Raw genomic sequence first — 14,307 nt, 5'->3', positions numbered from 1 at the left:
AGTCATAAACTCTGCCTATCTCTACAATTAAAATTCTTTAAATATTTTAAACATAACCGTAACCATGCTGCTAGCCTTATGCCTAACCCTAACCTTAAATTAAGACCAAAAAGCAAATGTTTATTTTCAATTTGTTTTTAGACATAGCCAATTTTGACTTTGTGGCTGCGGTAACTAATGGAAACAGTATTGGCTGTTGTTCACACGTGCATCTGCCCTCTCATTGGCTAGAATAGCCCCACCTGATCTTGCCTCCTCCCAACTGCCTTCCATTTTTTGAAGACATTTATTTTTATTGTTAGAGCGCCCACTAGAGTATCTGGTCAATATAATGGATCATCTGTGACTACCTAGGGAGTAGGCTGCCAGTTTGGACTTAGCCTAAATATGTCAAACTCCCTCATGCCAAGGGTTAAATCTGTGATAAGAAGTATGTGAATGCACACTTCTGGAGAAGGATGGAGAATTGGGATGCAACCTGAGATCATTGTATTTGAGAGAACTGTGTTTAATACCTGAGAACTTGGAGGCCTCGAAGAACCTGGAGAAGAACATAGGCCACTTCTGACGAGCGTAGTCCACCACCTCAGCCTTCACACCTGCTGCTTTCTGCCTGGAGTTGACATACGGACCCTGGTATAGGGCAGACAGAGCAGAGGAACATCAGAAGACAGTACACAGTTGGAAAGAACATTGTCTCGCACAGTAGAGAAGGAAACAATCATATTAATCCATACAGCTGTCTTTATGACCAGCAGAGACTTCAGGTCTGTTAATAATACAGCTGTCTCTATGACCAGCAGAGACTTCAGGCCTGTTAATAATACAGCTGTCTCTATGACCAGCAGAGACTTCAGGCCTGTTAATAATACAGCTGTCTCTATGACCAGCAGGGACTTCAGGCCTGTTAATAATACAGCTGTCTCTATGACCAGCAGAGACTTCAGGTCTGTTAATAATACAGCTGTCTCTATGACCAGCAGAGACTTCAGGCCTGTTAATAATACAGCTGTCTCTATGACCAGCAGGGACTTCAGGCCTGTTAATAATACAGCTGTCTCTATGACCAGCAGAGACCTCAGGCCTGTTAATAATACAGCTGTCTCTATGACCAGCAGTGACTTCAGGCCTGTTAATAATACAGCTGTCTCTATGACCAGCAGAGACTTCAGGCCTGTTAATAATACAGCTGTCTCTATGACCAGCAGAGACTTCAGGCCTGTTAATAATACAGCTGTCTCTATGACCAGCAGAGACTTCAGGCCTGTTAATAATACAGCTGTCTCTATGACCAGCAGAGACTTCAGGCCTGTTAATAATACAGCTGTCTCTATGACCAGCAGAGACTTCAGGCCTGTTAATAATACAGCTGTCTCTATGACCAGCAGAGACCTCAGGCCTGTTAATAATACAGCTGTCTCTATGACCAGCAGAGACTTCAGGCCTGTTAATAATACAGCTGTCTCTATGACCAGCAGTGACTTCAGGCCTGTTAATAATACAGCTGTCTCTATGACCAACAGAGACTTCAGGCCTGTTAATAATACAGCTGTCTCTATGACCAGCAGAGACTTCAGGCCTGTTAATAATACAGCTGTCTCTATGACCAGCAGAGACTTCAGGCCTGTTAATAATACAGCTGTCTCTATGACCAGCAGAGACTTCAGGCCTGTTAATAATACAGCTGTCTCTATGACCAGCAGGGACTTCAGGCCTGTTAATAATACAGCTGTCTCTATGACCAGCAGGGACTTCAGGCCTGTTAATAATACAGCTGTCTCTATGACCAGCAGTGACTTCAGGCCTGTTAATAATACAGCTGTCTCTATGACCAGCAGAGACTTCAGGCCTGTTAATAATACAGCTGTCTCTATGACCAGCAGAGACTTCAGGCCTGTTAATAATACAGCTGTCTCTATGACCAGCAGAGACTTCAGGCCTGTTAATAATACAGCTGTCTCTATGACCAGCAGAGACTTCAGGCCTGTTAATAATACAGCTGTCTCTATGACCAGCAGAGACTTCAGGCCTGTTAATAATACAGCTGTCTCTATGACCAGCAGAGACTTCAGGCCTGTTAATAATACAGCTGTCTCTATTACCAGCAGAGACTTCAGGCCTGTTAATAATACAGCTGTCTCTATGACCAGCAGAGACTTCAGGCCTGTTAATAATACAGCTGTCTCTATGACCAGCAGAGACTTCAGGCCTGTTAATAATACAGCTGTCTCTATGGCCAGCAGAGACTTCAGGCCTGTTAATAATACAGCTGTCTCTATGACCAGCAGAGACTTCAGGCCTGTTAATAATACAGCTGTCTCTATGACCAGCAGAGACTTCAGGACTGTTAATAATACAGCTGTCTCTATGACCAGCAGAGACTTTAGGCCTGTTAATAATACAGCTGTCTCTATGACCAGCAGAGACTTCAGGCCTGTTAATAATACAGCTGTCTCTATGACCAGCAGAGACTTCAGGCCTGTTAATAATACAGCTGTCTCTATGACCAGCAGAGACTTCAGGTCTGTTAATAATACAGCTGTCTCTATGACCAGCAGAGACTTCAGGTCTGTTAATAAGTAATGTGCAGGATTCGGGTCATTCCATTTCATGAGGAACATTTCAACTGGATTTCTAGTTTACTTGCTGAATTGACTGAATTTAAATGGAATTGACTGAATTTAAATGGAATTGACTAAATTTAAATGGAAATGACCACAACCCTGTTAATGAGTGATCTAACTCATGTTTTGTATTCACGGTCTACATGTGTATTTTCTTAATTGTTAAATAAACTCAAATGAATCAGTCAACTCACCTGAGCATGGGCAGCGCTGACCATCTGAAGCCATTGGTCCTGAGACTTGGCCTCCAGAAGAGAGGAGTTAATGCAGTCCTGAACTACAGTCTTAGCGTTGTCAAGACTACGGTCTGATCCATACTGGATGTAGAAGTGTTTGGCTGACAGCTGGACTATGTCGTCCTCCTGGAGAGAATGGAGATTAGAAAGGACATTAGTTCAAGTTGAAGTAAAACAACTTTGCCCATTTCTGTTAGAAGCAGAAAATGTGTCTTCTGCTTAGGAATATATTACCAATAAAACAGTAATAAAGAATGAAAGAGCCAGGGGTTAAAGCCAAAACAAATCCCATGAAAGAGCCAGGGGTTAAAGCCAAAACAAATCCCATGAAAGAGCCAGGGGTTAAAGCCAAAACAAATCCCATGAAAGAGCCAGGGGTTAAAGCCAAAACAAATCCCATGAAAGAGCCAGGGGTTAAAGCCAAAACAAATCCCATAAAAGAGCTAGGGGTTAAAGCCGAAACAAATCCCATGAAAGAGCCAGGGGTTAAAGCCAAAACAAATCCCATGAAAGACCCAGGGGTTAAAGCCAAAACAAATCCCATGAAAGACCCAGGGGTGAAAGCCAAAACAAATCCCATGAAAGAGCCAGGGGTTAAAGCCAAAACAAATCCCATGACTGAAACTTAAGTTGATCTCAGATGGATTTTCTGGGGCCAAGTTAACCTCCCCTTTCATGTAAGATAGTCATGACCATCATGCTTTTAGAAAAAGAGGATCATTCTGTACATGCGGGTTTGACCAATTCCATTCCCCTTGCTTAGGGTCCTCCCTGGTGGAATTTGGACGTAGAAGGACTGAGATGCTCAGTTCTGGTGACTTAAAAAAAAAAAAAGTCTCTACTTCAAAATTAATGAAAATAAAATGATGCTGACACCATCTAAAATATAATTTACACCTCCAGGAATGGGCCTAATAACATATTGGTCAAAATTATGCTAAAAGTATTTTAACGTATTGGACCGTGCCTATAGCCTATGCATGGTCTATATTACCAGTTGTGTTACCATCGGAGTGTCAGCAACAATCATGTATGTCAGTTCAGTGCACACAGCATAACAGACTGAACAAATATTTGAGGATACATTTATTTCTGAATATATTTAGTAGAACTGAACTGTCTGTATTTGTTATCTCCAATTCTCGAACCATTCAACCATTTATTTTGTAAAGAAAACTCTCAGTTTTTGCCAGTGGCTTTCATGCGATTTACACGTGAGCTTGTCAGAGGTGGCCCCTTCGTAAAGTGATCCTTCGACCCGGATAAATCAACGACCTTACAGTAATGTACACTGAGTACACTATGGCTGACCCCATTTAGTCTTCTGGTCGATCGTTTGGTCGATAGGCTGTTGGTCGACCAAGACTGCTTTAGTCGAGCAGTAGCAAAAAAAATTGAACCTGTTTGGCACACATAATATCACAATATCATAATATCACAATATCACAATATCACAATATCATAATACCACAATATCACAATATCACAATATCATAATATCACAATACACAATATCATAATATCACAATATCACAATATCACAATATCATAATATCACAATATCACAATAACATAATATCATAATATCATAATATCACAATATCATAATATCACAATATCACAATATCACAATATCATAATATCATAATATCATAATATCACAATATCACAATATCACAATATCACAATACACAATATCATAATATCATAATATCATAATATCACAATATCATAATATCACAATATCATAATATCACAATATCATAATATCACAATACACAATATCATAATATCATAATATCACAATATCACAATATCACAATATCATAATATCACAATATCACGATATCACAATATCATAATATCCCAATATCACAACATCATAATTTCACAATATCATAATATCATAATAGGTGAAAAATCTGTCGATGTGCCCTTGAGCAAGGCACTTAACCCTAATTGCTCCTGTAAGTCGCTCTGGATAAGGGCGTCTGCTAAATGACTAAAAAAAAATTTTAAATGTAGAAATATCATAATATCACAATATCACAATATCATAATATCACAATATCATAATATCACAATATCACAATATCATAATATCACAATTTCACAATATCATAATATCACAATATCATAATATCACAATATCATAATATCACAACATCACAATATCACAATATCACAATATCATAATATCACAATATCACAATATCATAATATCATAATATCACAATATCATAATATCATAATTTCATAATATCATAATATCATAATATCACAATATCATAATATCACAATATCACAATATCATAATATCATAATATCACAATACACAATATCATAATATCATAATATCACAATATCACAATATCACAATATCATAATATCCCAATATCATAATATCCCAATATCACAACATCATAATTTCACAATATCATAATATCATAATATCACAATATCACAATATCACAATACACAATATCATAATATCATAATATCATAATATCATAATATCATAATATCACAATATCATAATATCACAATATCATAATATCATAATATCACAATATCATAATATCACAATACACAATATCATAATATCATAATATCACAATATCACAATATCACAATATCATAATATCACAATATCACAATATCACAATATCATAATATCACAATATCACAACATCATAATTTCACAATATCATAATATCATAATAGGTGAAAAATCTGTCGATGTGCCCTTGAGCAAGGCACTTAACCCTAATTGCTCCTGTAAGTCGCTCTGGATAAGGGCGTCTGCTAAATGACTAAAAAATTTTTTTAAATGTAGAAATATCATAATATCACAATATCACAATATCATAATATCACAATATCATAATATCACAATATCACAATATCATAATATCACAATTTCACAATATCACAATATCATAATATCACAATATCATAATATCACAATACACAATATCATAATATCACAATATCACAATATCACAATATCACAATAACATAATATCATAATATAATAATATCACAATATCATAATATCACAATATCACAATATCACAATACACAATATCATAATATCATAATATCATAATATCACAATATCACAATATCACAATATCACAATACACAATATCATAATATCATAATATCACAATATCACAATATCACAATATCATAATATCATAATATCACAATATCATAATATCACAATACACAATATCATAATATCATAATATCACAATATCACAATATCACAATATCACAATATCATAATATCACAATATCACGATATCACAATATCATAATATCCCAATATCACAACATCATAATTTCACAATATCATAATAGGTGAAAAATCTGTCGATGTGCCCTTGAGCAAGGCACTTAACCCTAATTGCTCCTGTAAGTCGCTCTGGATAAGGGCGTCTGCTAAATGACTAAAAGAAAAATTTAAATGTAGAAATATCATAATATCACAATATCACAATATCATAACATCACAATATCATAATATCACAATATCACAATATCATAATATCACAATTTCACAATATCATAATATCACAATATCATAATATCACAACATCACAATATCACAATATCACAATATCATAATATCACAATATCACAATATCATAATATCATAATATCACAATATCATAATATCACAATATCACAATATCACAATACACAATATCATAATATCATAATATCATAATATCATAATATCACAATATCACAATATCATAATATCATAATATCACAATATCATAATATCACAAACACAATATCATAATATCATAATATCACAATATCACAATATCACAATATCATAATATCCCAATATCATAATATCCCAATATCACAACATCATAATTTCACAATATCATAATATCATAATATCACAATATCACAATATCACAATACACAATATCATAATATCATAATATCACAATATCATAATATCATAATATCACAATATCATAATATCACAATACACAATATCATAATATCATAATATCACAATATCACAATATCACAATATCATAATATCACAATATCACAATATCACAATATCATAATATCACAATATCACAACATCATAATTTCACAATATCATAATATCATAATAGGTGAAAAATCTGTCGATGTGCCCTTGAGCAAGGCACTTAACCCTAATTGCTCCTGTAAGTCGCTCTGGATAAGGGCGTCTGCTAAATGACTAAAAATTTTTTTTAAATGTAGAAATATCATAATATCACAATATCACAATATCATAATATCACAATATCATAATATCACAATATCACAATATCATAATATCACAATTTCACAATATCATAATATCACAATATCATAATATCACAATATCATAATATCACAACATCACAATATCACAATATCACAATATCATAATATCACAATATCACAATATCATAATATCATAATATCACAATATCATAATATCACAATATCACAATATCACAATACACAATATCATAATATCATAATATCATAATATCACAATATCATAATATCACAATATCATAATATCATAATATCACAATATCATAATATCACAATACACAATATCATAATATCATAATATCACAATATCACAATATCACAATATCATAATATCCCAATATCATAATATCCCAATATCACAACATCATAATTTCACAATATCATAATATCATAATAGGTGAAAAATCTGTCGATGTGCCCTTGAGCAAGGCACTTAACCCTAATTGCTCCTGTAAGTCGCTCTGGATAAGGGCGTCTGCTAAATGACTAAAACATTTTTTTAAATGTTGAAATATAATAATATGCCATTTAGCAGACGCTTTTATCCAAAGCGACTTACAGTCATGCGTGCATACATTTTTTTTTTTGTGTATGGGTGGTCCCGGGGATCGAACCCACTACCTTGGCGTTATAAGCGCCGTGCTCTACCAGCTGAGCTACAGAGGACCACAAATATCATAATATCACAATATCACAATATCATAATATCACAATATCATAATATCACAATATCACAATATCATAATATCACAATTTCACAATATCATAATATCACAATATCATAATATCACAATATCATAATATCACAACATCACAATATCACAATATCACAATATCACAATATCATAATATCACAATATCACAATATCATAATATCATAATATCACAATATTGTGATATTGTATCACAATATCATAATATCATAATATCACAATATCACAATATCACAATATCACAATATCATATCATAATATCACAATATCACAATATCCCAATATCATAATATCTCAATATCACAACATCATAATTTCATAATATCATAATATCACAATATCACGCAGCGCTTCTCCTTACCTTATTTTTCTTGATCTCCAGTATTCCACACATCTGACTTCCTGTTTACCTCCTGAGCAACTAGTAAACATTCCCCCCTTTCGAGTTTATTTGTCACGTCCTCTGCATCCATTTTGCTGTCACATGTTTTACGGTGTTCAGAGTTTGTTATAACCAGTTTATTGACGTGATTATGATATGTTATAGGTGAGGCCCTATTGGTCACGTGCATGCGATGCATACATGTGTCACGTAAAGAGAGCAAGAGTTGACGGAATACAAATAATACAAAACCCTTCTTTAACCCCATCTCCTCCCCTTCATGTAAACCGATTGAAGTGGATTTAACAAGAGGCATCAATAAGGGATCATAGCTTTCACCTGGATTCAGAAAGAGCAGGTGTTGTTCATGTTTTGTATACTCAGTGTATATCACGGTAGTTATAATCTGCGTCCAAAATCGCACCCTATTCCCTTTATAGTGCCCATTAGGGCCCTGGTCAAAAGTAGTGCACTATATAGGGAATAGGGTTGTGTTTGGGATGCCGGCATACCTTCTCACACTGGTACTCGATAGACCACGGTAAATGTTCCAAACCTTTACAGCGGTTCTTCGAGACGTACAGTATATGAACCAGTGACGTAAATCACTTTACTTCAAGATTGACTGTGTAAGTTTAAGGTTGACCCTAGACCAGGGTTCTTCAAGTCCGGTCCTGGAGGGGGCCGAAACACCTCTGTTTTTCATCCTCTCCTTCTAATCAGGGGCTAATTCAGACCTGGGGACACCAGGTGAGTGCAATTAACTATTTTATTTTTTATTTTATTTTATTTCACCTTTATTTAACCAGGTAAACCAGTTGAGAACAAGTTCTCATTTACAACTGCGACCTGGCCAAGATAAAGCAAAGCAGTGCGATAAAAAACAACAACACAGAGTTACATATGGGGTAAAACAAAACAAAGTCAAAAATACAGAAACAGAAATACATATATATACAGTGTGTGCAAATTTAGCAAGTTATGGAGGTAAGGCAATAAAATAGGCTATAGTGCAAAATAATTACAATTTAGTATTAACACTGGAATGATGTGCAAGAGATGATGTGCAAATAGAGATACTGGGGTACAAATGAGCAAAATAAATAACAATATAGGGATGAGGTAGTTGGGCGGGCTAATTTCAGATGGGCTGTGTAGAAATACCAGGTAGAAATAAAAAAAACAGAAGTGTTTTCGGCCCTCCAGGACCGGAATTGAAGAACCCTGTTCTAGACGTCAGTTCTGAATTTTTCCCGCTAATTGTGAGAGTTAGGATAGGGGGGGAGGGGAAACTGATTCTAGATCTGTACCCAGGGGAAACTTAACCCCAGAGCAAGACTGACAGTGCATTACCATTACATCACCTTGTCACACTGGTACTCTCCGTAGCGTAGTCCCCTGATGACCTGTCTGTAGATGAGGTCTGTGCTGACGGAGTCCTCTTTGCAGTCGTGCCACGGGGTGAAGATCTCCTTCCTGTAGTAGAGTCGCCAGGGGGCGTGCTGCTCCTGCCCACCTTTCCGTTTCACTTCCTGTTCGCACTGGGAGATGGCGTCCATCACGTGCTCCCGCCCGCTGCCCAGCGACCACACCTGGAGGGGGGGTGGGACCAAGAGACACCTCAATTGACTTTGCACTAAACACACACACCGACACTAAGAACCCTGTCACATCGGTCCACCAGACAGTTGCTCAATTCCAAATCGAGCCCCAGTCTCTCATCCCTAGACACTCCTGTGGATCTGAAGAGGTCAGCAACATGGCCAAAATGAAATTCAGCCTATCAGAAGGCAAAGGTGAAGCCAGTGCCATATCGATTAAAACCTCGGATGTACAGGAGGGCCTAGGGGTCGATTTGGAAATCAGGGTGTCTCAAAGACCTTTCTGGAAGTAGAGGTCAGAGTAAAACAGTACAGGTGGGGGATCTATTCTCCTAATAATAGTACTGCTTACCTTTTCATAGAGAGCCACGTAGAGAGAGAAGCCGAAGGTGTCTTTGAGGGAGACCTTCTCAGAGAGTAACTGGCAGATCTCCTTGGAGGTGGAGGCGGAGTCTACAGGCAGGCTGATGGTGCGTCCGTCCATCAGCGTCACAGACACCGCAATGGGCTTCTTAGACTTGGTCGCCTGTCAGTCACCACAAACACAGGTCAGAGGTCAAAGGTTGGAGAAGAGAAGAACTACAGAAGAACTACATAATAACCACAGACAGACTACAAAAGAACTACAGAAGAACGTTTAAACAAAAATTGGGATCGTTAACGTTTAGAAAAAAATCCCTAACCGAAACCCTTTTTTGTTTATGTATTTTTTTCTCCACAAAATTTAAATCACAGAGAAAGTTATCACCAAACTACCACTAACCTGATCATCATCATAAATAAATAAACAAATACCTACAATACTCAACAATGCTGTAAAGTTAGTAGGAGGAGATACGCATCTTTCTAATGATTTGCCACCGATATAAAGCCCTCCGCAGGTCATCGTCGTTAACAGTTGGAAAAGAGAGTGAGACAGGGAAGAGACAGCAGCCCAGTACTGTATGGCAATACATTGACAAGTTAAATCAGAAGGTGGTGAAATGCAGTGGCGGCTCCTGAAAAAATTCTCAGGGGGGGCAATTTTTCTGATGATTTAGGTGACCTACACACATTTTTAAAAAAAAGATATGTCCAGCAACAACATGAAGACAGGGGCAGCATATAAGTCAATACCAGAAGCATTTATTGACTGATCTCAAAAGTGTTGGCTTACCAGGGTTGGTGGAGCCCTCAGTTTCATCTTTGCCTCGCAAAGCTAACTCAAACACTCCGCAAAACTTGTCCACCAGTATCTGTCTTTTTATCTCACGTTGTACATCTCTTAAAGCCTGTCTATCACCCCCAGCATAAACTGCCTTCTTCCTATCAAGTAGTGATTTTAGATGTTTTGATACCCAAGGCTTGTTGTTAGGGAAGATTTTACAGGTCTTAGTAGGCACAACTGACTCAACACAGAAGTTTACATAGTCTGAAATAACCTCTGTGAGTTCATCCAGATCAGAGCTGCTGTCCTCAAATACCTCCCACACTGTACAGTCAAAACACCCCAAGTGATACTGTTGTCATTCCAGATCTGGACAGTTTTAACTGTGGGTTTCTCCCTCTCCAGGAGGCGACAGTAAATTGGCCTGAGGTAGACCACATTGTGGTCTGATGTCCCCAGAGGAGGTCTGGTGGTGGCAGAGAACGCCTTTGGTATTGTCCCATAGCACAAATCAAGAGTCCTATTTTTCCTAGTGTGACATTTCACATACTGATGGTATGTGCGCAAGACTTTGTGCAAGGTACAGTTGTTAAAATCCCCTAAAATAAATTTGGGTGCGTCGGGGGAGATGGATTCCAGTTTCTGTGACAGATTATAAATAATCTCTGATGCCTTTGTTATATTAGCTTTTGGTTGAATGTACACAACGGTAACAAACAATTGGGGGAACTCACGGGGCAGATAGTAAGGTCGCAGTGACACAGAAAGCAGTTCAATGTCGGGGGTACAGAGTCGCTCTCTTACCAGGATCGATTTACACCACTGGTCGCTGACAAGCAGGCAGACGCCCCCGCCGTGAAGTTTCCCTGTGACTGTCAGATCGTGGTCCGCTCTGACCAGGGTGAAGCCGGCCGGCTCCACTTCTCTGTCCGGGACTCTGTCATCCAGCCAAGTCTCAGTAAATGCCAGCAAACAGGCCTCCCGATATTCGTGTTGGAAGCGCAGATTCGCTGACAACTCATCCGCTTTCCCCCTCAGTGACTGGGCATTAATCAGCAAGGTGGTGGGTAAGGGAAGTTTGTTCTTAATTTTTTTTAAGTCGTTGTCTGATTCCCCCGCGTTTTCCACGTTTGCATTTGGGTTTGTAATCCACTCGCAGACAATCAGGTATTAGATGGGCCATTGGGATATCCATCGCGTTCGTATTTGAGTTGCATTGTAGTAAAAACTCCCTGCTGTATTGGATTCCGCTGCCAGCAGCGTTTTCATTATTTAGTCCGTTCGTAGCGGGTATGTACACGATCAACAAGATCAGTCCAACACCGTGACCCCACCACTGGAAATCCATGGTTGGCAGAATGTTTGTAAACTAAGTGTACAAATTAAAAACATAAAATAACGCCACTAAGTGTACAAATTAAAAACATAAGATTAAAAACATAAGATAACGCCACACCAAACGTCACACACACTGCAGGTCGCAACAGAGACGCTGCTACCCGCTCTTTTCTTAGTTACGTTCATGGTTATGTTACGTATGACGAAAGCGCGTAAGTGCAAGCCCTCAGACACCCATAGAGATTGTATTGAAAGCTCTGAAATTTGAAAAAAATAGATTTTACATGGGAGTCTATGACAGACTTCTGGGCGATTTTCAACCTGACTGAAATCGCCCCAAAGGGGGGGGGGGGGGGCCATTTGAAGCACGACTTTAGCCTGATTGGACATTTAGTGGCAGTGTGGCACTGTGGCAGATCAGACGTCTAGATTACAACACTGATAACTACTGTTGCCGTGATATAATTGATTAGAAAAAAAATCCCTTCCTTTTCCCGTTTGGCAGTGCGTCGCCCATATCGCCCTATTGAACACACCGCCCCTGGTGAAATGCTAACTTTGCGAGGTGGAATTGATCTACAGTGGCAGTACAGGGGGCAATGCGTAACCATCTGAAAGGGAGGCACCGTGAAACCCAACAGTTGCTGCGATAAGGGACGGAGTGAGAAAATCACTGCCCTGATTCCAGAAATGATTGCAGTTGATGTGCAGCCACTGTCAATGGTAGAGGATGTCGGCTTCAATGCCCTGATGGCATGCCTAGAACCAGACTACAAGATGTCCAAAAAAAACGTGACGGCCCTGATGAAGAAATTGTACAAAGCGCGAGCTCTCCAACACCATACGTGGTGTAAACCAACAGGATTTTTGGACACATCACTGCAACGAGTCATCACGTTGATGAGAAGTGGGATATGAAGTCCCATGTACTGACCACTGAGAACATGGAGGAGAGGCACACAGCAGAGAACCTAAAACAGCTTGAACTACCATTGTTGCCGAGTGGTTGGGTGACAGCAGTAAGGTGAACGCCGTTTGGTAGGTAGCCATGACTGTGGTAGATTGAACTGCACCGCCCCCTAGCGGTCATACGCAGGACCACATCTTAATTGTGAACTCGTTTCAATGTTTGAATGATAAAAAATAAAAATAAATGGCTGTTTAAACGTCAATCTTTTTTTTTTTTTTTTTTACATTTTTCACATCCCTACTTCCCTCTCACCTCTAGTTCAAGCCAGCTCGGAGGCTCTCCACGGACTCCATTGGCTACGGTGCGCCTCAGTCTCTTGGCACAGTAGGGGGCATAGCCCATCGGCCCGAAGCGGATAAAGCTCTGGAGGAACTGGAGGAAAGGGAGAGAGATTGAGGTGATCAGTCAACGTAGGATCTAAAAACTCAAGACTATGTAATGCACGGGCCGATTCAGAGTTGTGATAAGCATGCGCAACTCAGACTTTGCGTAAATCATTTCACAAACCGGGTTTCCATCCAACTGTTTTAAGTGAGTAAAAGTATACATAGGATGAAAAAATGCCACGACAGGCCTGGTGGAAACAACACATTTGTCTGTAAACTTTCCAAATGTCGACAAAACAAAACACGCTAGACAAGGTGAGATCTTTTTTTATGTCGCTAAAATTAATTATGCGAGAAGTGGCGTGGAAACACCTTTATGCGCAAATATTGATCTAATAACCAATCACATCGAAGTAAACTTGGAGTCACGTGATGACATGTTGTGTGGCCCCTCCCACTAGGACTCAGGAAAGCATCAGTTTATTAGGCTACAGATTAAATAAGTTATAATGAAGTTCACAGGGTGGCGAAAGTGCACGGTGATGAGCTTGAGGGTCTTATTCTGGTGACATGATGATCGATGCTTGGCTGCTGTTTGACAAATAAAAATAATCTCTCTCTTTTGTCCATAATAATCTCATCAT

The 14,307-nt window shown here is 38.3% G+C and overlaps 1 protein-coding gene across 1 annotated transcript in view; it reads right to left on the bottom strand.

Annotated features, from left to right (window-relative positions):
• Nucleotides 1-14,307, bottom strand: part of LOC311126101 (unconventional myosin-VIIa-like) — a gene marked incomplete at its 3' end in the record, with an annotated part of 52,765 nt that overhangs the window by 23,603 nt on the left and 14,855 nt on the right. The window contains exons 12-16 of the mRNA XM_084200125.1: nucleotides 13,590-13,709; nucleotides 10,235-10,408; nucleotides 9,646-9,873; nucleotides 2,819-2,986; nucleotides 516-633 (exon numbers count right to left, since the gene is read on the bottom strand). Coding sequence (XP_084056251.1) covers nucleotides 516-633; nucleotides 2,819-2,986; nucleotides 9,646-9,873; nucleotides 10,235-10,408; nucleotides 13,590-13,709 — 808 coding nt within the window. The remainder of the gene's footprint in view (nucleotides 1-515; nucleotides 634-2,818; nucleotides 2,987-9,645; nucleotides 9,874-10,234; nucleotides 10,409-13,589; nucleotides 13,710-14,307) is intronic.

This window comes from Coregonus lavaretus, assembly GCF_964263955.1.
Source record: "Coregonus lavaretus genome assembly, contig: HAP1_SCAFFOLD_799, whole genome shotgun sequence".
Taxonomy (NCBI): domain Eukaryota; kingdom Metazoa; phylum Chordata; class Actinopteri; order Salmoniformes; family Salmonidae; genus Coregonus; species Coregonus lavaretus.
This window is presented reverse-complemented; position numbering and strand designations above follow the sequence as displayed.